General features: G+C 45.2%; 2 protein-coding genes across 2 annotated transcripts in view; both read left to right on the forward strand.

The window, feature by feature from the left end:
- Nucleotides 1-16,895, forward strand: part of SPAG16 (sperm associated antigen 16) — a 541,355-nt gene extending 524,460 nt beyond the window's left edge. The window contains exon 15 of the mRNA XM_060256914.1: nt 16,464-16,895. Within this exon, the coding sequence (XP_060112897.1) occupies nt 16,464-16,492 (29 nt within the window). The 3' untranslated portion in view covers nt 16,493-16,895. The remainder of the gene's footprint in view (nt 1-16,463) is intronic.
- A 3,944-nt stretch (nt 16,896-20,839) lies between these two features.
- Nucleotides 20,840-23,485, forward strand: part of VWC2L (von Willebrand factor C domain containing 2 like) — a 129,474-nt gene continuing 126,828 nt past the window's right edge. The window contains exon 1 of the mRNA XM_060256915.1: nt 20,840-21,265. Within this exon, the coding sequence (XP_060112898.1) occupies nt 20,873-21,265 (393 nt within the window). The 5' untranslated portion in view covers nt 20,840-20,872. The remainder of the gene's footprint in view (nt 21,266-23,485) is intronic.

Consider the following 23,485-nt stretch of genomic DNA (forward strand, 5'->3'; position numbering starts at 1 on the left):
TAAGAGAGCTATGGCTGACCCAAGGCCATTCCAGCAGCTGCAAGTGGAGGAGTGGGGAATCCAACCCGGTTCTCCCAGATAAGAGAGCTCTGGCTGACCCAAGGCCGTTCCAGCAGGTGCAAGTGGAGGAGTGGGGAATCCAACCCGGTTCTCCCAGATAAGAGAGCTATAGCTGACCCAAGGCCATTCCAGCAGCTGCAAGTGGAGGAGTGGGGAATCAAACCCGGTTCTCCCAGATAAGAGAGCTATGGCTGACCCAAGGCCATTCCAGCAGCTGCAAGTGGAGGAGTGGGGAATCCAACCCGGTTCTCCCAGATAAGAGAGCTCTGGCTGACCCAAGGCCGTTCCAGCAGGTGCAAGTGCAGGAGTGGGGAATCAAACCCGGTTCTCCCAGATAAGAGTCTGCACATTTAACCACTACACCAAACAAGGAATATCAGACTTCTCAAAACAGTCTCATACTAACTGTTGCTTTGGGTAATCTCTTGCAAAGGTGCCATCCAGTTCAGGGCAGTGTAAGCGGCAGAAGGGCGCTGTTAGCACATGATGGCAACATTTGTATTGGGGGACGAAGTGCTGTGACTGTTGTCATTGGGTTGGATCCAGCCAGCTTCTCTGCTGATGAAAACAGAAGACTGTCAACAGGGTATGTCAAGGTGGGACAGATACCATTGGGTAACCGGTGGATAAACATAATGGAGGTTTCTAGAATGTAGGAAGGCTTGATATCAGGGCTGTACAGCTCCTTTGGAAAGCCCTGGGGAGCGTCTTAGGTGTTTGGGGTGTGTCGTTCATTCCCACCTCAAGTCTGCCGTGATCAAATGAAGACCGACTTTGTGCTGTGAATTAGCTGCCTTGCACCTCCTCCTGAGAACTGCTCTCAGCGGGCCAGAACATGAATTCTGCTGCCATCAGTAGACCAAAACGCAAATTCAAACTTGGACCAACTCCAGTATTTTTTTAAATTTTCTTTCTTTCTCTCTCTCTTTCTGTGATTTTTTTTATTTTAAAAACAAAATGGTAAAGTAAAAGTGATACAGACAAAAGAAAGGGGTTATATAGGGATTATAGAACAGGTTATATTTATCAAAGATTATTGTACTTACAAAGTATGTTAAACAAAGAAATACATACTTTTTCCTGACATCCCCTTCATTAATTTTTTAGGATATTTTCTACAATAGTTTTGTCATTAATACATATTCTGTATTAGATATTTCAACAATACTGCATATCAGCTATAACTTCTAGTTATAGGAAAATCTTCCATCTATCTCAGAATAAAATATAAAAGGTATTTTGTTCAGAATCTGTTTCCTTATACATTTATAAAAACAGATTTATAAAACTGTTTCCTTATACATTTATAAAAACATTTATTCTACTTATTTTTCTGAATTATACTACATTTATATGCCTTACAGTATATTTATAGACCATTTTTAGAATATTTCTCATTCCAAGTTTATTTCCTGCTTTGCATAGAAGGCACTTCATCTCGCCTCAGATTTCAAGATGGATATGTGTCTCAAGTTGTTAATGGAAAAATTAACATAATGGCAAAGTTAACAATCAACAAGTTTGTTTTCCCAGTCTTCTAAACTTGGACATACATCTGATTTCCATTTTGCTGCATAAATAACTCTAGATGGTGTCATCATATATTTAAATATCTCTTCCAAAACTTTTGGTAATTTGTTAGGTAATATTCCTAATAACATATTCTTAGCTTCCATGGGAAATTTGAATGGTAATAAACTGTGCATTTTCCAATGTATTTCCTTCCAATATCTTTTTGATTTATTACAAGTCCACCGCATGTGATGAAAAGTTCTACCCTGGCATTTCCAATATTTTCCTTTGTTGTTTTTGTGTGGGTTATTGGTCCTTTGGAGTAATATACCATCTGCAAAACATTTTGTATAGATTTTCTCTTAGTGGCTGACTGGCTGTGAACTTGAGTTCTTTTTTCCCCATAATCACTCTCATTGATGCATAGGTATGCTCTCTCCAAAATTCTGCATCCATTTAATCATACATTCTCACCTGTTCTTTTTCTGTTTCTAGCTGATGTAATAACTTATATATCCAGTGTAATAAATGATCTTTTGTTTTATAAGAACATAAGAGAAGCTATGTTGGATCAGGCCAATGGCCCATCCAGTCCAACACTCTGTGTCACATAAGAACATAAGAGAAGCCATGTTGGATCAGGCCAGTGCCCCATCCAGTCCAACACTCTGTGTCACATAAGAACATAAGAGAAGCCCTGTTGGGTCAGGCCAATGGCCCATCCAGTTCAACACTCTGTGTCACATAAGAGAAGCCATGTTGGATCAGGCCAATGGCCCATCCAGTCCAACACTCTGTGTCACACAGTGACCAACCCCCCCCCCCCGCAAGTGCCATCAGAAGGTTCACGAGAGGGGCTAGAAGCCCTTCCACTTTGCCCCCCCCCCCAAGCACCAAGAATACAGAGCATCACTGCCGCAGAGAGTTCCAGTAATATACTGTGGCTAAGAGCCACAGTTCCAGTAATAATACTGATGAACCTCTGCTCCATATTTTTATCCAATCCCCTCTTGAAGCTGGCTATGCTTGTAGCCGCCACCACTTCCTGTGGCAGCGAATTCCACATGGGGATCACCCTTTTGGTGAAGAAGTACTTCCTTCTTAATGCCCCTGTATAAATAGATGATATCATAATACCCCTGTATAAATAGATGGTGCGGTCTCATCTGGAGTACTGTGTACAATTCTGGTCACCGCTCCTCAAAAAGGATATTATAGCATTGGAAAAAGTCCAGAAAAGGGCAACTAGAATGATTAAAGGTTTGGAACACTTTCCCTATGAAGAAGAAGAAGATATTGGATTTATATCCCACCCTCCACTCCGAAGAGTCTCAGAGTGGCTCACAATCTCCTTTACCTTCCTTCCCAACAACAGACACCCTGTGAGGTGGGTGGGGCTGGAGAGCGCTCTCACAGCAGCTGCCCTTTCAAGGACAACCTCTGCCAGAGCTATGGCTGACCCAAGGCCATGCTAGCAGGTGCAAGTGGAGGAGTGGGGAATCAAACCCGGTTCTCCCAAATAAGAGCCCGCGCACTTAACCACTACACCAAACTGGCTCTTTAGGTTAAAACGCTTGGGGCTCTTTAGCTTGGAGAAATGTCTACTGCGGGGTGACATGATAGAGGTTTACAAGATTATGCATGGGATGGAGAAAGTAGAGAAAGAAGTCCTTTTCTCCCTTTCTCACAATACGAGAACTCATGGGCATTCGATGAAATTGCTGAGCAGTCGGGTTAGAATGGAAAAAAGGAAGTACTTCTTCACCCAAAGGGTGATCCTCATGTGGAATTCATTGCCACAGGAGGTGGTGGTGGCTACAAGCATAGCCAGCTTCAAGAGGGGATTGGATAAAAAATATGGAGCAGAGGTCCATCAGCGGCTATTAGCCACAGCATTTTATTGGAACTTTCTGGGGCAGCGATGCTCTGTATTCTTGGCGCTTGTGGGGGGGGGGGCAAAGCCCCACTTGTAAACCTTCTGATGGTACTTGGGGTTTGTTTTGGCCACTGTGTGACACAGAGTGTTGGACTGGATGGGCCATTGGCCTGATCCAACATGGCTTCTCTTATGTTCTTATGTGACACAGAGTGTTGGATTGAATGGGCCTCTAGCCTAATCCAACATGGCTTCTCTTATGTTCTTATGTGACACAGAGTGGTGAACTGGATGGGCCATTGGCCTGATCCAACATGACTTCTCTTATGTTCTTATGTCTGTTGATTTAAGTTTTACTCTTCTTTGTCTTGGGTTTTCAATCCAATCCACGATGCAGACCATAGCTGCTGCTTGGTCATATAACTTTATATTTGGAACTGCTAACCCTTCTCTCTTGTTCTCGTAACATTTTAAAGCTTATTCTTGGTTTCTTGCCATTCCAAATAAGTTTATCTGTCTTTGCCAGTCTGTCAATATTCTCTCTATATAGGTAGCATTTGGAATAAAAACTTTAATTTTAGCAACATGCTCATTTTGATTGCTGAAATTCTACCCAGCCTTGAAATTTTTGATTTTTTTCCATCTGGATAGTTCTGTTTATATCAATTTTCAACTCCAGTTCTTATTTAAGTGTAAATCAGAAAACATCTGTTGAACATTAAAGAGATGGCCATTTATGCCTGTAGAGAGTCAGTCCTCTGAATGTACATTGTAATGTATATCTTTCATCCTTCTTTTATGTACTTCTTCAGGACACAACTTGGACACACAGAGAAAGGCATGTATTTTAAGCAGGTTCCTGCCATTCCACAATTTCATAGGTCATTTTGGAGCTGTTAATTTTAATTTTTTAATCAGCAATGAAATCCGAATTTGTACTCTCTCCCTTCAACAAGAAAATCTCTTTTTGCGGGAAAGCATGGAGTGAATTTACATTATAATGAGCAAATTATTCAGTGCAAGTAGATCAGTGTTGACATAAAGGGTAATGGCAAAGAGACATTCCCATTCCAAGCTCTTTCATTTCTATTTTCGGTCTCACATATCGGCTTTCCTGCTACTGAGCAAATAAGTTACTGCTTCTCTTCCACCAGCAGTTGCAGAGCAACTGTTCTGAATCAGTGCAGACAGACAAGGATGTGGGGGGCAGAAAAATCTTTCATTCAGTCCCCGCAGTGGCAGTTGCTAATTTCTTGGAATGTCCTGATGCTGTTCTGGTGTACTTAGCAATGCTAACAAATCTTCTGTCATATAGAATATGGGCAACGAGAACCAAGGTGCTGAAACACTCTCCCTACAAAGCATCTGTTCCCTTTAAGCTGCAGAGTCATGTGAGCAAAAATTCTACTTTGTAAGCTACTGGTAATAAAGTTGTGAGCTATTGGAAGGGCTCTCCTTTCTTGGGAGTTTTTAAACAGAGGCTGAATGGCCATCTGACAGCAATGAGGATCCTGTGAATTTAGGGGGAGGTGTCTGTGAGTTTAGAGTGGTTCCTCAGTGGAACAGGCTTCCTCCTTGGGAGGTGGTGGGCTCTCCTTCCTTGGAGGTTTTTAAGCAGAGGCTAGATGGCCACCTGACAGCAATGAAGATCCTGTGAATTTAGGGGGAGGGGTTTGTGAGTTTAGAGTGGTTCCTCAGTGGAACAGGCTTCCTCCTTGGGAGGTGGTGGGCTCTCCTTCCTTGGAGGTTTTTCAACAGAGGCTAGATGGCCATCTGACAGTGATGAAGATCCTGTGAATTTAGGGGGAGGTGTTTGTGAGTTTCCTGCATTGCGCAGGGGGTTGGACTAGATGACCCTGGAGGTCCTGTCCAACTCTATGATTCTACTGGCATTAAATCTGTGAGCTACTGCATAAATTATTGTGCTCTGGGGCCATTTTTCCTGAGCTAAGAGAAAAATGTGTGAGCTGGAGGCTAAAAATCTGTGAGCTAGCTTACACTAACTCAGCTTAGAGGGAACACTGAACCCGACACAGGCTTGTGAAGTTATGAGTGAGGATCAAGAGGGGGACTTGAGAATGGAGAACTGAAGCGAAAGCTACGACCTTGACCCCTGGAAGAAGGGTCGCTCTGATGCCACATACAGAAGGAATTCATACAAGTGGCATTCTGCTGCCTGGCCTGGTCACGGCAGAAACTTGTGCATGAGTAGAAGGTGGCATCACACAATTCTCCTTCTCACCACAACCTGTACTTTGTGCCGCACAGCACGTTTTGTCACTTTCTGGGTCAGCGGGGCTTATAACAGGAACATAAACTCATTTACAGTATTTAACATCTCTTTAAAATGATCAGAAAGATCTGTTAGTAGAGGAGAAAATGCCACCAACCATCAGTCCAAAAAGGTCACCAGTGCAAAAGTCTTCCAGAACGAATATTCTTTGAATTAGCTGGAAGACCTGCAGTGACAGCCGCAGCCCCCGGGCTCAGCAGAGGGAGTCCTGCCACCTGAGGGCCACAGCAGAGAAGGCCCAACCCCATTTCTGATGAAGCCCGTTTCCGCAGGAAGACGTCATCCAGTGGTCTTGGACAGGGGGAGGCAGGTCTGCATTTAAACATCAAAAGCCACAGTTCGAGTCAAGTGCAGTTACCAATTTAGGAATAACCATGATTTACAATTTCAGTTAAACACCAACAAAGACGAAGAATTTCTCTAAACTTTTTTTTCACTGAAACAAAATGAAGTATTGCACAGCCCTCACATGACATACAAATGCCCCTCTCTTCTTGCTCTTCCACCATGATCCCTCACCTTCTTTTCTCTCAGACCGAAAGGAAGGGCTTGGAGAGAAACATGACCTTGGCCACTCGCACACAGTCTGTATCCTGGGTTATAAAGGGGGGGGGTGTAAAGAGGGGGCTGTCTTTATGAAGAGGAGAGCATAGGAGTCTGTGGAGTCTGACCACTTTTTGACTTTAGTCATATGTTGTGCAGAATAACTTCTATGGCACATGTTAGCAAACTGAATCTCTCACTTGAAGGGTTTACAATTTTGGAATTAGAATGCCCACCCAATGAGGCAAAGAAACAAATCAATGATGCTGGACTGGTCCCTTCCCAGAGACTGCCTGCTACAAAAGAGGTCTGAAGAACATCACAGCAGCAGAACATCACTAGATGTCATCTGCAGCCCATCGCTCAAACCAGCCCTGGGCATCGTTTGTGACCTGCATCTTATCCTAGACAAAGATCCTTCTCTTTCATAGGCCTTTGGGGGCAGGCCCCCCTGCCCACTTACAGACAGCCTAAATGACGTGGTTCACAAAGCCCTTTTGCTCTCAATGTTGGATAAATAGGAGAACCCCCAACTCAAAAGAATAAATGGACACAAATCTGACATGAAGACTGATTTCCCACTCGCCTTATGCCGCTCTGGCACTCCTCTTCTCCGTGGGGCTTCCATCTGATTTCTCACTATCTGCCCCGGGGCTGCAACTAGTGTCGGCTTTTTTGCACAGCAAACAGAAACCTCTAAAAACCAGTTTCTGTTTGCTGCCCGAAAAAGCCGACATTAGTTGCAGCCCCGGGGCAGATAGTGTGAAACCAAATGGAAGCCGAGAAGAGGAGCGTCAGAGCGGCGTAAGGTGAGTGGGAAATCGGCCTCAAAGTCACAATATTCAGAAACCAGTGGGGGAGCATTTTAATCTAGAAGCATTCTTCTCCAGAAATATTATCCTCCAAAAGAAGTTCATTGGATGAACTCAGATTCATCAGGAAATGCAATACTTCTCTTCCCACCCTGAGTCTTAACAAGGACTGTGGATTCCTCACACTTTGCAGGTGCAAATATCTCGTGTACCCCTCCCCTGACAGATGTCCACTAGTTCTGCAGCCCCCCTATAATATAGTGGGTTCAATGCATGGAAGAGGTGAGGTGGTAGTGATCATCAGCTGTATTAGGTACAGCATTAGGTAGGCTGCACTTCAAGACTGTGTAACGGGGCCAACTATATATATATTAATGCCCCAGATTAATTTGTAACCAAGATTTCAATCCAACAATTCATTAGTACATTTTTAAAGTAACTCAAGTTCAGGTGTCCATAGAAATTTATACAGTCCAGACTTCAAATTTGAAAGGCAAAAAGTACTTGGAGTAGAAAGTACTTGTAGTGCTCACGTATCCATTCTTCTTATGGGTAAAGAACTTCTCATGACTCCTACAGAGATGCCAGCCTCAATAATCCTTAGTTTCAAAGAGGTCTTTATCAAGGAGCGGTTGAGGAGAGACTCAAAACTCCTACATAAGGTAATAAATTACAAAAATATAACCCCATTGTAGCACATAACAACCTACTGAAGAAAGATTATAACCAGGACTATTTTTGTAGCAGGAACTCCTTTGCATGTTAGGCCACACTCCCTGATGTAGCCAATCCTCCAAGGGCTTGAAGGGCTCTTAGTACAGGGTGGGGTTGCCAAGTTCCCCCCCAGTCTCTGGTGGGGGATTTGTTTCATGTGTGCTTTGCATGTGCAGCATGATTATGTCATCTGTGAGTGACGCCATCATGCTAATCCTACCTTGCCTGTCTGTCAACAGATGGGGAATGTCAAGCATCGATATTTCTCAACAAATAGTCTTTTGTTATTGAATCAAAAATTGCTTTTATTGTAGGAACTCAGAAGCTTTGACAAGGACACAGTCATTGGAAGTAATGACATATTCAGGGCCACATAGTTACTATATAGGATAACTTCAAAGGGTATCATGCAGAAGCAGCTTGAGTCACGGGTTCAAAGGTTACTACACAGCATCTATTTTATTACTAAGGAATTTAGGCTATTTAAGAACATCTCCCTTTCTCACACTTCTCTGTGACCAGATAAGGGCTGTCTGTGTGAATCTGGGGGAGAGGAACCTCACAGTTTTACTAGCCAGGCTGCAGTGTAAGCATTCTTGGACTAGATAGATTTATTACTTGCCCAAAGGTTTAAAGGAGAGGTGGGGTGGTGGTGGTAGAGACTAGTGACCTGCTCTTTGGCACACCGAAATAGGCATGCTTGACAGGGAGTCAGCCTCATCCACTCTGAGTGGATTGATTGTTGCCTTTATTGGATCTTGTTTTCAATGGGCTTCTCTTTGTAACATCTTCCCCCTTCCCCATCTTTTTCTTGCAGTCTCTAAGGTTAATGGAGTGGCCTAAAGAATGTCCATAGATCTAATGAAGTGAGCTTTGGCTCCTGAAAGTTTGTGCTGGAATAAATTTTGCACTGCTTCATTTCATGGTGAAATGTTGAGATTTTTGTGCCGCCACTTCTGAAATTTCCCCTTGGCTAAGAAGGGAGCTGCATCCCTTCTTGATCCTTGCAGAAAAAGGGGGAAGATGGGTGCTGAGAAAGCATCATGGAGAGCCAAATGCTGCTGAAGCATTGAGGTTAGGCAGGTGGCTAACGGGAGCAGGAATTCAACATTTAGATGTCTCCAGAACACCCACCAAGGGGGAAAAATGCATTTCAATACCCACAAAGATGTCCCACTATGTGTGTAAAGTGCTGCTGTTACGGCAATTTGGCAGCATGTTACTCCATAGCGTTTTCAAGGCAAGTAATTAAGCAGAGGTGGTTTGCCTCTCCAAAGTCTTCCTTGGTTGTCTCTTGTGCAAGTGCTGACCCTACTTAGCTTTCAAGATTTCACAAGATCCCACCAGATCAAGCTATGCTATGCCATTTCATATCCTGATAACACACTAAGCCCAAGTTTAATCAAACCATAGAATAGAAATTTTGATTTTATTGTGACATCTGAATGCAGCCAAGACCAACAGAACATAGAATCATAGAATCAAAGAGTTGGAAGGGACCTCCAGGGTCTTCAAATCCAACCCCTTACACAATGCAGGAAATTCACAAATGCCTCCCCCTAAATTCACAGGATCCTCATTGCTGTCAGATGGCCATCTAGCCTCTGTTTAAAAACCTCCAAGGAAGGAGAGCCCACCACCTCCCAAGGAGGAAGCTTGTTCCACTGAGGAACCTCTCTAACAGTCAGGAAGTTCTTCCTAATGTTGAGCCAGAAACTCTTTTAATTTAATTTCAACCCATTGGTTCTGGTCCTACCTTCTGGGGCCACAGAAAACAATTCTGCGCCATCCTCTAGATGACAGCCCTTCCAGTACTTGAAGATGAATCCATAAACATGCCGATGTAGAATTACAAAGTAGCACAGAACAACACAGTGTTCTATTGCTGTCCAGCAGTCAGTCTAGAAGAGGGCCAAGCAGATATTCCTGGAGTTATTCCTGGAGTTATTCCTGGAGATATTCCTGGAGTGGTGACATTGCTGGACAGGTCCTGTCCTGTGTTGGCAAATCAGTGGGACTGATTATAACCAAATGCTTAACTTTTCTGGAACAACTTCAGTTACCGTTTGGTCACTTTCCTTTTGATTTCAGCAGAGGGAACTAATCTGTGATGTCTGCATTTGCTTTGTGTGTGGAGATTGTCTTAAACCTTTCATCAAAATGAATAATCCTGCCAAAGATAAGCATATTGAGGGCCCATTTATTTCCCTGGAAGAGTTAAACACATTTTAATGACCTCTCACAGAAATGAGTGGAGCTTGTGTGTACTTAACTTTAGCAGAGCTCTGCCATTTGCTTTTCAAAAGCTCCCGGATTCTCATGAATCCAAATTGTAAGGCAGACATTTCATGGAAATCTGCACTCATGCAGAATAATAGGAACTGTATAGTTTATTGTACTACACTGTAAGAGCTGACTCCTAATCCTCTAGAAGGTAATGAAAATTTTAATTAAACATTCCAGTACAGTGTTTCAAAAAGGTAGATTTTATTGTGGTTTTCAAGGTGTCCAAAAGGCCAGTAGGAAAGGAAAAAATTAGCAGATTTGTTCCTGGGTTGACTGGCTGAGGTGATGGTACCTGCTGTCAGGTGGTGGAAAAAGCATTTGCTTGCCTCTTAGCTATTGCCTACTGAGCCTAGCTGCAAGAAAAATCCATATGCAATCCTTCTGTCAGCAAAGGTGTACTAAAGAAGAGCTTCTAATAGATATTCACATCTGCTATTTTGGACACCCTAATCCATCGTCGAGATCTTTGCTGTGTCAGACTTGTTCTAGATGAGCTAGCCCAGGAGTTATAAAGGTGGGTAAATGAGGACACATTTTTCATGCTTAGCCTGGCTTCCCTTACTTGTACAAATATCCATCTAAGTAGAGCATCTGCAGGAATGTTCCAAGAGAACTTCTGAAGTGTTCCCTCCACACCCAGAGAACAGGAAACGCTCCCTGCTGTGTCCTTGATTTGTGTGTCTGTTCTGCTCTTGCCTCACCCTCTTCATCACTAAACATGCATTCAACTACAGCCGTGGTTTCTCCCCCACCTTGGACTGTAGAACCAGGCTGGAAGAGAGCTTTCCTCCCCACGTCCTCCTCTGCCCTCACCTCAATCAGCCATGCAGATGTTGGGCCAGGCTATGGGCAGTGGCAGGTGACCAGACCAGTGGTAGGTGACTGACCAGCTGGCAGATGGGAAAGAAGAGAAGAAGTGAGAGCCAGTTTGGTGTAGTGGTTGAGTGCATGGTCTCTTATCTGGGAGAAGCAGGTTTGATTCCCCACTCCTCCATTTGCAGCTGCTGGAATGGCCTTGGGTCAGCCATAGCTCTTGCAGAGCTGTCCTTGAAAGGACAGCTTCTGTGAGAACTCTCTTGGCCCCACCTCTTGGCCCCAGGGTATCTGTTGTGCTGGAGGAAAGCAAAGGAGATTCTGAGCCACTCTGAGATTCAAAGTGAAGGGCAGGATATAAATCCAATATCATCATCTTTTTCTTAGAATCATAGAGTTGGAAGGAACCTCTAGGGTCATCTGGTCCAACCTCCTGCACAATGCAGGAAACTCACAAACACTTCCCCCTAAATTCACAGGATCTTAATTGCTGTCAGATGGCCATCTAGCCTCTGTTTAAAAACCTCCAAGGAAGGAGAGCCCACCACCTCCCAAGGAGGAAGCCTGTTCCACCGAGGAATCGCTCTAACGGTCAGGAAGTTCTTCCTAATGTTGAGCCAGAAACTCTTTTGATTTAATTTCAACCCACTGGTTCTGGTCCTACCTTCTGGGGCCACAGAAAACAATTCCACCCCATCCTCTAGATGACAGCCCTTCAAGTACTTGAAGATGGCGATCATATCACCTCTCAGCCGCCTCGTCTCCAGGCTAAACATCCCCAGCTCCTTCAGCCTTTCCTCATAGGACTTGGTCTCCAGACCCCTCACCATCTTCTTCTTCTCCTTGCCCCCTGCCAAGGGACCCCAACCCAGGATCCCTGGGAAAGGGGCAGGTCAAGCCAGACAAAATCAAAAAGGCCAAAGTATGAGTTCTCACACCTCAGGGGAGCACTGACCCTAGCCCCTTCCCACTAGCCAGACAGCCAGAGACCAAGGGACAAATTCTCTGGCCCTCCTAGAAGTAAAAATCAAGGAAGTCTACCTTGCAAGGTCAGATGTTTCAAGGCGAGTTTCGCAGAACAATTAATCTGGTCGCCATAGGGCCTAGGAGGGCCACAGGACTGGATTCAGATGGAAGCTTCACAAATATAAGTAAAGTGATTGATCTTAAAATTGTGCTGAAATAGTCAATAAAAGATCAGGGAACAGTGAGGATAAAAATGAAGCCAAGAGTCTACGCAAGCACATTTACAGGGGTTGGTTCAAGATCTAAAAGAAGACTGAGTCCAGTAAGGTTCCAAAGTCCCAGACAAGGTTTCCAGTCAGTAGAACCAACCAAAACCAAGAAAATGTCCCATAGTCCGAAGTAATCCAGACACAGGGCTCAGAGCAACGCTAGAATGAAAAAATTTTTTCTCTTTATGCCTAACAACCTGTGTTCGCCTGGTTCTAGTTAGCCAATCAAATGTCTAGCAGGTGATGTCACGACCATCAGGTCTGTGGCTAAGCAGGTGATCCGACCAATCAGATGGGTTTGCCAATTTACCGAAATGTCCTGCAGCTGCCTTGGGTTCAGCTGCACAGACACCTGCTCCCTCCTGCCCATGAGCTCCTACGCTAATGAGATGGAACGCATCAACCTCCTCCATTCCTGAGGGTGTGGCCAGCAGCTCTCCGAGTCTCTGGAGCTTCAAGCAATTTGCTCTGTTTCAGGAAAAGAAACTTCCATCTTTTCCAGGCCTCAGCCCAAACCATTGCTTTGAACTGAACAAAAAATTGCCTAAAGAGGCCAGTTTCTTGTCAACCCTCCCCCACTCCTTCCTCCCACCTTTCTTAGCTCCAAAGTGCATCCTGGGAAATGTAGCCCATGACCCTTGAATTCTGCTAAGGCAGGGGTGGCCAACGGGAGCTCTCCAGATGTTTTTTGCCTACAATTCCCTCAGCCCCAGCCATTGGCCATGCTGGCTAGGGCTGATGGGAACTGTAGGCAAAAAACTTCTGGAGAGCTACCGTTGGCCACTCCTGTGCTAAAGGGAAGAGAGTGGGTACGTGGGTCAAAGTGAGATGGTCTTGGGCTGCCTGCTGACTGGCCAGTCGTGGCACTGCTTGAACCCTGCAATGGCCCACCTTTGTCCTCCCTGCCCCCCCCCCCTCAGCAACAATAAATGCCCTGGTGTGGGTGGACAGGCTAATAGGAGAACTTGGAAATACACGTCTCTCCCCCATGTCCTCTGCTGTGGCTCATGAGAGCCAGCATGGCGTAGTGGTTAAAGTGTCAGACTGGGATCTGGGAGAACAAGGTTTGAATCCTTACTGTGCCACAGAAGTTTGCTAGGTTATCTTGGGGGCCAGCCACAGACTCTCAGCCTCATCTACCTTACAGGGTTGTTGTGTGGATGAAATGGAGGACAAGAGAATGGTGCCAGCACCCTGGGTCTTCGTGGGGAGAAGAAAACAAATAAGTAAATAGCCCAACCATTTTGATGCAAGCTCAGAGCAGTACACTCATTGACCGTAATTCCAGTACCCATGGCTGATTTAATAGCAGGAACTCCTTTGCATATTAGGTTGCACCCGCCTTATGTAGCCAATCCTCCTGGAGCTTACAGTGGGCCCTGCAAGAAGAGCCCTGTAAGCTCCTGGAGGATTGGCTGCATCGGGGTGTGTGGCCTAATATGCAGAGGAGTTCCTGCTACAAAAATGCTCTGCCTGTATCTATCCTCAGTGCTGGAAATTCAGCATGGAGAAGTCCATTCCCATATTGAAGCTCCCTTTCCAGTTTTGTAAAATCCTTAATTTTCTCCTGAAAATTCCATATGAACGTCTCTAGGAAACTTTAGCAGTGAACCCTGTTATCAGTAAAGTTAACGGGCTTATTCCCTTTGAAAACCGGGGGGAGGGGGCAGAGGGACTTAGTTGTGTCTAATCTTATTCCGCAGCCTTCAGTTTGAAAGACCTGAGCAAGGCTACTAATGGTAGGACGTGTTGGGGGACATTAATTCATAGGGTTGTCTTAAGTCGGAAATGACTAGTTCCAGATAGGTATGGACTTCTTATTTGCATGAAGAGTGTGCGTGGGTTTGTGTGTTAATCGTCTCAGAACAGCATTTTGCCATTGGCTTATGAAGCTCCTTTTGAACTTAGTAATGTTGACCATGAGTCAACGTCCGGCTCTCTTTTCCGTAATGATCCATAAAATATGAGGGCAGTTCTTTCCCCAGTGACCTTTGCACAATTAATCCAGCTGCAAGTAGCTTTCCAGACTTCTACAACGGTGCATGTGAACAGCTTAGAATCATTTTGAGCAGATATAGGCGTTGCATCTCTGCCCTGCATTGAATCAGAACTTGAAATGCAGGAGCATCTTTCTTGAAAGAAGCACGTCTGCTTTGAAATGAATCTATTGATTTTTGTTTGGATGTGAAATTCATGATTATTGCACTTAAATTTTAAGTGGACCTTTTCAGGTGGGAAAGAGGTTAATTCAGATATAGAAGTTACCAGATGCTAGCTTAACCAGGCCTTGAATTCAGCAGGAGCTCACAGGCGTGCAGCTCCTGAACCTTTCTGATAGCCCCCTCCTCTTCCCCACCTACCTACCTTGTCCACTGAATAGGAGGTGCAGCTGCATAACAATCCCTGGATTAGGAGAGCGGGCAGCCAGCCAGCTACCAGGAGCTTTGGCACACCCCCAGCAGCCCTCATTAACCCCTGGAGAAGCCCATGCCACTCTTTCTCCACTTCTTATGTGATTTTTTGGGTAGCGGATGGCTTGCTGACCTTTTGACCGGGGGGGGTGGCCAAAGAGAGCCCCAGGTGAGCGAGGCCTGCTTGAGCTGGCTGGATCTCTAGCCATCCCAAGCAGGCCTCGCTCCCCCGGGGCTCTCCTTTCTTGTGTCAGTTTTCTTTTGGCTGTTGGGGGTGGTGGCATATGCTAATGAGTTATGCTAATGAGCTCCACCACCTATTTTTCTATAAAATGACTCCTGAGCTTAACTATATTGTGTTTTTAGATGCAGATGCATAGATGTATTGGTTTGACACAGGAGAACAAAGTGGAGTCCTGTGGCCCCTTTAAGACCAACAAAAAATAAAAAATTGCAATAAAACAGCTCCCTTGAGATCCCCCATTGAGTGCCCCAGAGGCTGAAATGTCCTCTGACAGGTTTCTCAGTTTTGTGATCCTTGATGTCCATTTATCCTTTGACATAGGGTTTGCCCTGTTTGAACTATGTAGAGAACCTATTTAAAAGCCTCCAGAACTGGATAAAAAAAAGAGGTCAAGGTAGTCCCCTGTGCAAGCACCAGTTGTTTTCGACTCTGGGGTGACGTTGCTTTCACAACGTTTTCATGGCAGACTTTTTACGGGGCGGTTTGCCCTTGCCTTCCCCAGTACTTCAAATTGGATATGACTAGGCCTTCCTGGCAACACCCTGCCTCTCTCTTCCTACATGTAATGGCTGAGGAAGTTCTGTTTCACTGTATCTGAAGAAGTGTGCCTGCACACAAAAGCTTCTACCTTGAATAAAACTTTGTTGGTCTTCAAGGTGCCCCTGGACTCCAACGTCGTTCTGCTGCTTCAGACCAACACAGCTCTGCCCACCTGAAAGTCTATCCACTGAGATGCATTTAAGCAAATCCAGGTCACATCACATGCAATGAAAACACCTTTGGAGTGTCTGTCTGTGCAGGCATTTCCTTCAGTAGAAGTTCTAAGAAGACCATGGAATGGAAATGAAAGGGTGCATTGCAAGCTGTGCCACCCGGGATGCTATTCTTCTTCAAGTGTCTACAGGATAACAGCATCTTTTTGTTTAGTGGTAGAATTTGACAGGGAAAGAGCCCCGTGGCGCAGAGTGGTAAAGTTGCAGTACTGCAGTCGGAGCCCTCTGCTCACGACCTGAGTTCAATCCCAGCAGAAGCTGGTTCAGGTAGCCGGCTTGAGGTTCTCAGCCTTTCATCCTTCCGAGGTGGGTCAAATGAGTCCCCAGCTTGCTAGGGGGAAAGTGTAGATGACTGGGGAAGGCAATGGCAAACCACCCTGTAAAAAGTCTGCCGTGAAAACGTGAAAGCAACGTCACCCCAGAGTCGGAAACGACTGGTGCTTGCACAGGGGACCTTTCCTTTCCTTTCCTTTTCCCTTTTTTTCTTTTTCTTTTTTAGAATCTGACATGCTACAGAGCAAAAATAACACTTCTTTTCATATAAAGCAGCCGACTGAACTTATTTGTACTAGAGAGATGTACATTTTTTACAATTTACATAGTTAATTTCAGCACAACTTTAGTTCATGTTTACTGCATACTTGTTTCCTTAGTGCAGACTATTAGCTGGCAGGAGTAACAGTGTTCAAATGGATGTATTGCAAGTCTTCTATGAAATAATTGCTTCCTCAGCACATTTCCTGCCTTGATTTGCATTGTGCAGCCTCCCAAGTTAATTTTGTCTCTCCAAAACTCTTTTTAAATATTGATTTGACTTGCATTTCTGAAAAGTGCCTGATTCTCTGCAGCTTTGGGCAAGTTTGTGCCCAACATGGCTCCATTGGATACAAGATGTGGTGGCTTGTGGGCTGGAGTGTTGAAAGCCGCTTGGGGCTTTGCATTCGAGTCCTCCATCCTCTTTCCTTTCCTTTCCAGGTCACATTATAGCTCTTGCCAGCAACGATGGAACCGTGAAGACTCTCGAACTCAAATCAGGGCAGCTCTCCAGCTTGGTGGGCCACGAAGATGAAGTCCAGAGTGTCACATTTGATCACAAGGCGGAACATCTGATATCCGGTGGTTCCGATGGCACAGTTCGAATCTGGAACTGAGGCGCTGATCCACTGTGGAGTGAAATCTCACCAAGATGGTTCTAGCAGCCTCTTAACAAGGGATCTGGCTTTATAAAAAAATTGAGTTTGCCTTCAGCATTTGAGACAGAACAATTAATTGCATGGAATATAACATTTCTGTATCGTACCTCAATAAAAAAAAAATTAACTTCTTTCTTGCCTGTTTATTTGTCCATAAAGAAAGTATGAAATGTTCTTGGGAAAATGGCTTTCCGATGACGCCTAATGACAGAGGAGATGCACTGCAGGCAGGATTGTCCTCTAAGGTAAGACAGCAGAAACCGGAACAGAAATTTACCTTTTAAAAACAATGTCATCTCTTTGGACTTGTCCTGGCTCCTGGGAAGATCTGCCGTGTGTGTGTGTTTGCGTGTCTGTGTCTGTGTGTGCATGTGTATTTGTGTGTGTGTGTGTACACTTTCTGTCTCTCCTGCACATGCAGACACATTCACACACGGGGTGTGTATTTTTCTGAAGTGAATCTGATGAAGGATGGCGAGATAAGAAGGAGGAAGTTTCGGAGGGGTTGCTTGGCTGGCCAGTCCCCCTTGCTGTCTGGCTTCGTAGCTGCAGAGAGCCCCTGGCTTCTCCCCGCCACATCCTGGAAGGCAGCCCTGCAGTGTGATCTACTCCCCGTCTCTTGACATCAGCAGTGCTCTGTTGTCGTCGTCGTTGACTGAAAGCTGCACATTTACAAATGCATTGTAGCAGCCTGGGGAAGGGCTCGTCGTGTCCCCCGCCGGTCTGCAGGAAGGGCTCGGTGGGGTTTCCTCCCCCAGTGGCATGTCCCGCCCAGCCCGCCTGATGCAAATCGCTGGCTGCTGTCCGTGGTGCTGAAGGGGTCCAGCCGCTTGACAGAATCGGAGCTCTGCAGGAGCAGCTGCCCAGATGCCACTCTCCAGGGTGCTGAATCTCACCGAAAGTTGCTGCTGCAGCAGCCGCCGTTCCTGAGACCCCCGCAGCCCCCTGCATTTGTTTCGGGGAGAGCTGCCGGCCGGAGACCCCCACAGGCAGGATGGTACTGCTGCTGACTGCATTTTGGTCTGGATTGGCTGGAAGCTCCGGCGTGCTGTTGCCGCTCCTGGAACGGGGAGCATAGCACATCCTCCACCACCCTCGTGTGCCTTTTTGCAGATATCCAGAGTGCCAGGATCTGTTGGTTTTGGGGGGTGAAGTGAGCATCGGAGCCAAGGATTTAAGGGGATCAAAGATCAAGCAGGCAACGATGAGGGTGCCTTTGGAGTGCGGTTTTACACCAGGCAGCCTCACCTCTGGCTCCTTCTACGGCTGCTTGCTCTGAATTCTGGAGCTCGGGGCTGAAGCGGAAGCCTCCCCATGTCTCTGCTGGGGGGCTTTTGGGCAATGGGAGCCCCTGGGGGAAGGGATTTCCCCTCCTCACCCTGCCTGGGAAATGGAACGGAGAAGACCTGCTGTTTCTGAGACCTCGCAGAGATGCTGCCAGCCTGCGACCCTTCCCAGCTCTCACCCTGACGAGGTGAGCATGCATTTCCCAGGAGGTATTTGGTTTTTCAAGAGTAAGCAGCTTAAAATGTCTTGCAGTAAAAGAAATAATACAATAAAGTTTAAGTGCACACTGGGAGCTCCCTAGAGCTCATTTGCATGCTAAATTCTTAATCAATGCATCGGATTTTCATTCTGTTCCATTTTCCTGTGTCAAGATGAAGCATAATTAAGTTACAGTAAAGCATCTAAGATGACAAGATGTTGGCAGTGCTAATGATTTAATTCTTTGTGAAAGCTGGGAACACTCGAACCGGAAATGGGTTGTTCCGTGAGGTGCTAGTTGCAAATCACTTCTTTAAAAACCTGATCATTTTGTAAAGTTTGCACAGCTTTGAAGCTTAGCAGACGGAAGCCGACCTGTAGCATGCAGGCAGCTGCTGGTCAGAGAGGGAAGGCGGACGGAGCAGCCTTGCCTTCAGAGAGACAGAGACAGAGAGAGAGAGAGCACAGTGCTTGGGGAACGAAGACTCTTGCTGTTGCTGCACCATTGACTCATGTGGTTAAAAATGTGTCTGGGACTACAGTGGACGAGACATCTTAGCATTCTGAGCAGGTCTGTGGAACATCCAGCGTCTCCCTTGTAGAAGCACTGAACAAAATCTGCTTTGTCAACAGGCTCATTTTGATTGTTCGGCAAAATACACAGCTTGCTTCTCTTTTTTCCCCCTGAGTCATTCTTGTTCTGCTGTGGTTTGAAGTAGAGAGATAGATAGATAGGAAGTTGGAGAATCATTTTCAAATAAATGGTGCACAAACAGTGGTTGCATCTGTAACAAAATCACATTTTCTATCATTGTTGGGATGTCTTTAATATTTAAGTTTAATATTAGACCATTGTCTGCAGGGAGCAAGACATACAAACAAGGTGAAGAAGTATCTTCTTAAAAAAACGCATTCATATCCAGTTAGCAAACAAGCTTCTTCAGCTCATAGAAGGTTTTTCATTGTCATTCATCTGTTTTGTGGCCACTTTCTGGGAAGGAAAGGGAACCAGTCATGCTGACTTCTTCCTCCTTTAGGCTTGCATTAGAGGATCGATACAGAATGTGTGGCTTGTATACTCTGCTGACAATGATGGGCACTGCACTGATAGTGAAGCAGCAAAATAGATGTAGAGCGCGAGGGAATGGCAAGGCCCTCCTTTCTCCCAAATCAAACAGTCATCCTAGTGAAGATGTTCTTTCCTGGATGCTGTGGCTACTCTGTGCAGGTAGGGAAGCCTTTGAGGTTCTCAACTCCCATGACCAGTGGAGGTCCTGACGTGTTCAGAGCAGGCTGCTCAGGTGAGAGGAATATTTGTCTGTCAAAACATAATTTGCTGCCCTACGTCTATGAGACAGAGCAGGGCCACCTGGAAGGAAGGATGGTAATAAGCCTTGGCCTTCTGAGCCCTCTTCAGACAGAGGAACACCCCACAGTTGCATTAAGACCCAAAGGACTAGTTTGAGCCAGCCCTGCCCATGGATCTGATTTCCTTTGGCAAGAACAGCTTCACAACTGGAAATGTTTCACTGTACCCAAGACCAGCATCAGTACAGTGTGGTGTTTTGTCCCCCCCTCCCCCCATATTCACAGCATAAATGCAATTCAATGTCAGAATCATTGTTCTTTCTTCTTTATCTTTTTTTTGGGGGGAGGGGTATGATTATCTCTTTTCATCATGCTGTGAAAGCAGTATTGAGTTGTGAGTCTAGCAATTAAATAGGAACAATTGCAATGATGGGTCTAAGTCTCAGTTTTCTGAAAGACTCATTCAAAAGTGATTCATCCTCTCCACAAACCCGCCTGTTGTGGCGTGTAAACAAACGCAGCACCTGCCACCCAGATGTGGGCATGCATTTGCTTGTGTGTGCCTGACGTCATCAGCAGTCAGCACCTGAGTGTGTCCGTGATGTGCCTCCGTAGTTCCTCATGCAGGACTCGGACTAAGATTGAGAGGCCTCCATTGTGAACTCATCAGACTAGCACTGGGTTGGTGTGTTGTCCAACCCAACTGGGATTAACATCCTCTTACCGTTTTCTGGGTGGGTTGCATTGTCTGTATTGGGTTTGGCAATGTATACCTTTGCGCCATTGTATTTGGCAAAGTGCAGATTTTTAACCACTGAAGTGCACAATTCGCAGGATATCCAGTTGAAGCTAAAAGAATCACTCTGATGTTATTAGACTGAAGTTCACCAGCAGCCCCTTAGACTAGACTCCTCTATTGCAAAATAACATAGCTAGTCCTCCTGAAACCCCACATACCTTGCACATTTTCTTGTACTGTCTGCTAATGCATATATATATATATATATATATATATATATATATATATATATATATATATATATATATATATATATATATATATATATATATATATATATATATATATATATGTTAATCAATTTTCAAGAATTGTTAGAAAGGTTAGGTTTCTTGCTAATTAATTGCTCATCTCTAGGAACTGTAGAAAATAATACCCTTGTGCATCATTCTTTTTCAACATTTCCCATTGTTCCTGTCCGAATTCCTTCCCAGCCCTGCCGCACGACCTTCTCCATGGGAGCATCTGTGTGCATCTGAGCGGGGGATCCCAGGCAGGAGCTGAGGGGGGCTGGGATGGCTCTTCACATCCATGAGGCCTGCCTGGTTCTTCTGCTGCTTCCCCGCGTGGTCACCCCCGCTGCCTTCAACCACGAGGACTACCCTGCTGACGACGGGGACCAGGCCTCCAATAATGAAAACAATCTGATCTTTGATGACTATCGAGGGAAAGGTTGTGTGGATGACAGTGGCTTTGTATACAAACTGGGAGAACGGTTTTTCCCAGGGCATTCCAACTGCCCCTGTGTCTGTACTGAAGACGGGCCTGTCTGTGATCAGCCGGAGTGCCCCAAAATTCACCCAAAGTGTACTAAAGTAGAACACAATGGATGCTGTCCGGAATGCAAGGAGGTGAAGAATTTTTGTGAATATCAAGAAAAAAATTACAAGATTTTGGAAGAATTTAAGGTAAGATCAACTCAATGAATTCTATCTATCTATCTATCTATCTATCTATCTATCTATCTATCTATCTATCTATCTATCATCTATCTATCTATCTATCTATCTATCTATCTATCTATCTATCTATCTATCATCTATCTATCTATCTATCTATCTATCTATCTATCTATCTATCTATCATCTAGAAGATATTTAAAAGCATGGATAAACAATTCTAAATGATACTCCGTCAGACTTTAGGTTCAGCATTTCCCAATCCTGTAGTCTAACTGATATTTGTGAAAACAGGTTGATTCCACTCTACATCTGCAGTGATTAGTCTGCTGACTGTCAAGGTAGCTAATGCGTATTGGCAGGCCCACAGCTACAGGGGACAGAAGGGGCAATGTCTCCAAAGAACTAGATGATGCCTCCTCCCTGAATTCCTAGCATTTAGGTTTTAAAAAAAAAAAAAAAAAAAACAAGTTTCTGGTCTTTTTCATGGTGGAGATATAAGTGGAAATGTGTAAGAAATTTTTCTTCCAATTACTTGAAAAAGAATGGGGGAGAGAAACCAGCAAGATGGTGGGAGGTAAGTCAGTTACCTTCTTCCTGACCAAATTCACTTTTTCTCCCTGAGCCCTTTTGTTTCTTTCTTGTTTCTCTTCTCTTTGGTGACCTTAGTAACAAGTGAGATTGGCCAGAAAACTAGAGCGACATCTAGATGACTTTGAAATCCTCTCCTGTTTACACTGGGAAATTTGCCTCCAGAGGCACATGGGGAGCAGCTGTATGGTGTTTTTAAATCATTAATGGTAAACCAGCTTACTGTAACATGCATGTGTGAAAGAATATGAGCCTCTGAACCAGTGCAGAATGCCTTTTCCTCATCAGTGAGTCTCCACTATCCAGTGTTGTGCCCATAACCCTGAAAGAACTGAAGAGGCACAATCCATGGGCAGGTTTGAACTCCACAACTTTACACCACAGGAAAAAAAGTGCTTTATTCCAAAAGGCCCAGGGGCTGAGAGGCAGTCTTAAGCCCCACCACCTCTCACTGCAGGAAAAGAAGGTCTCTAAGAGGATGTGAGACTCTCTGAATGCCAGGGCTGCAGACACTCACTACACAGTAGCCACACACGTTGACCACAAAAAGTGGATAATTCCTAGACAGGAGGAAGGGTCTTAAAGTCAGGCGTAATTTAGAATCTCTAATTTTAATAATTAAGGCAATTGTTACTGGCTAACACACACACTCCACTGCCCTGGCCACTGTGTGACATGGAGTGTTGGACTGGATGGGCCATTGGCTTGATCCAACATGGCTTCTCTTATGTTCTTATGTCTGAGGAAGGGATGCTGTCTTTTTGGTGCTTGGGGGGGCACACTGGGAAGGCTTCTAGTGTTCTGGCCCCACTGGTGGACATCCTGATGGCACCTGGTTTTCTTTTTTGGCCACTGTGTGACACACAGTGTTGGACTAGATGGGCCAGTGGCCTGATCCAACATGGCTTCTCTTATATTCTTACAGACAGCTTCAAGAGGGGACTGAATGAAGATATGGAATAGAGGTCCATCAGTGGCTATTAACCGCAGATATGGATGGAACACTGTCTGGGGCAGTGATGCTCTATATTCTTGGTGCTTGGGGGGTGGGCAACAGTGGGAGGGCTTCTAGTGTACTGGCCGCACTGATGGACCTCCTGATGGCACCTGGTTTTTTGGCCACTGTGTGACTCAGAGTGTTGGACTGGATGGGCCATTGGCCTGATCCAACATGGCTTCCCTTATGTTCTTATGTCTAAAGCAAGGATGCTCTGTCTTCTTGGTGCTTGTGGGGCAAGTAGGACTGCTTCTGGAGTTCTGGCTTCATTGGTGGACCTCCTGATGGCCCCTGAGTTTTGGCCCATGTGTGACACAGAGTGTTGAACTAGATGGGCCATTGGCCCGATCCAACATGGCTTCTCTTATGTTCTTATGGGCAGAGATAGACAACAGCATGCCTTGCCCTCATGGAGGTTAAGTAAATAAAGGGAGACCAGAAGTAATTTCCCCAATAATAAATATCAAAGATACAACGGGTGATGCTGCCTTCTACTGAATCAGCACCTTGGTCCATCACAGTCAGTCTTGTCTCCTTGGGCTGGCAAGGGCTCTCCGGGGTCTCAGGCTGCGGTCCTTCACATCACCTACTGCTTGGTCTTTACAGCTGGAAGGGATTGAACCTTGGACCTTCTGCAAGCC

This window comes from Heteronotia binoei, chromosome 16 (genome assembly GCF_032191835.1).
Source record: "Heteronotia binoei isolate CCM8104 ecotype False Entrance Well chromosome 16, APGP_CSIRO_Hbin_v1, whole genome shotgun sequence".
NCBI classification, from domain to species: domain Eukaryota; kingdom Metazoa; phylum Chordata; class Lepidosauria; order Squamata; family Gekkonidae; genus Heteronotia; species Heteronotia binoei.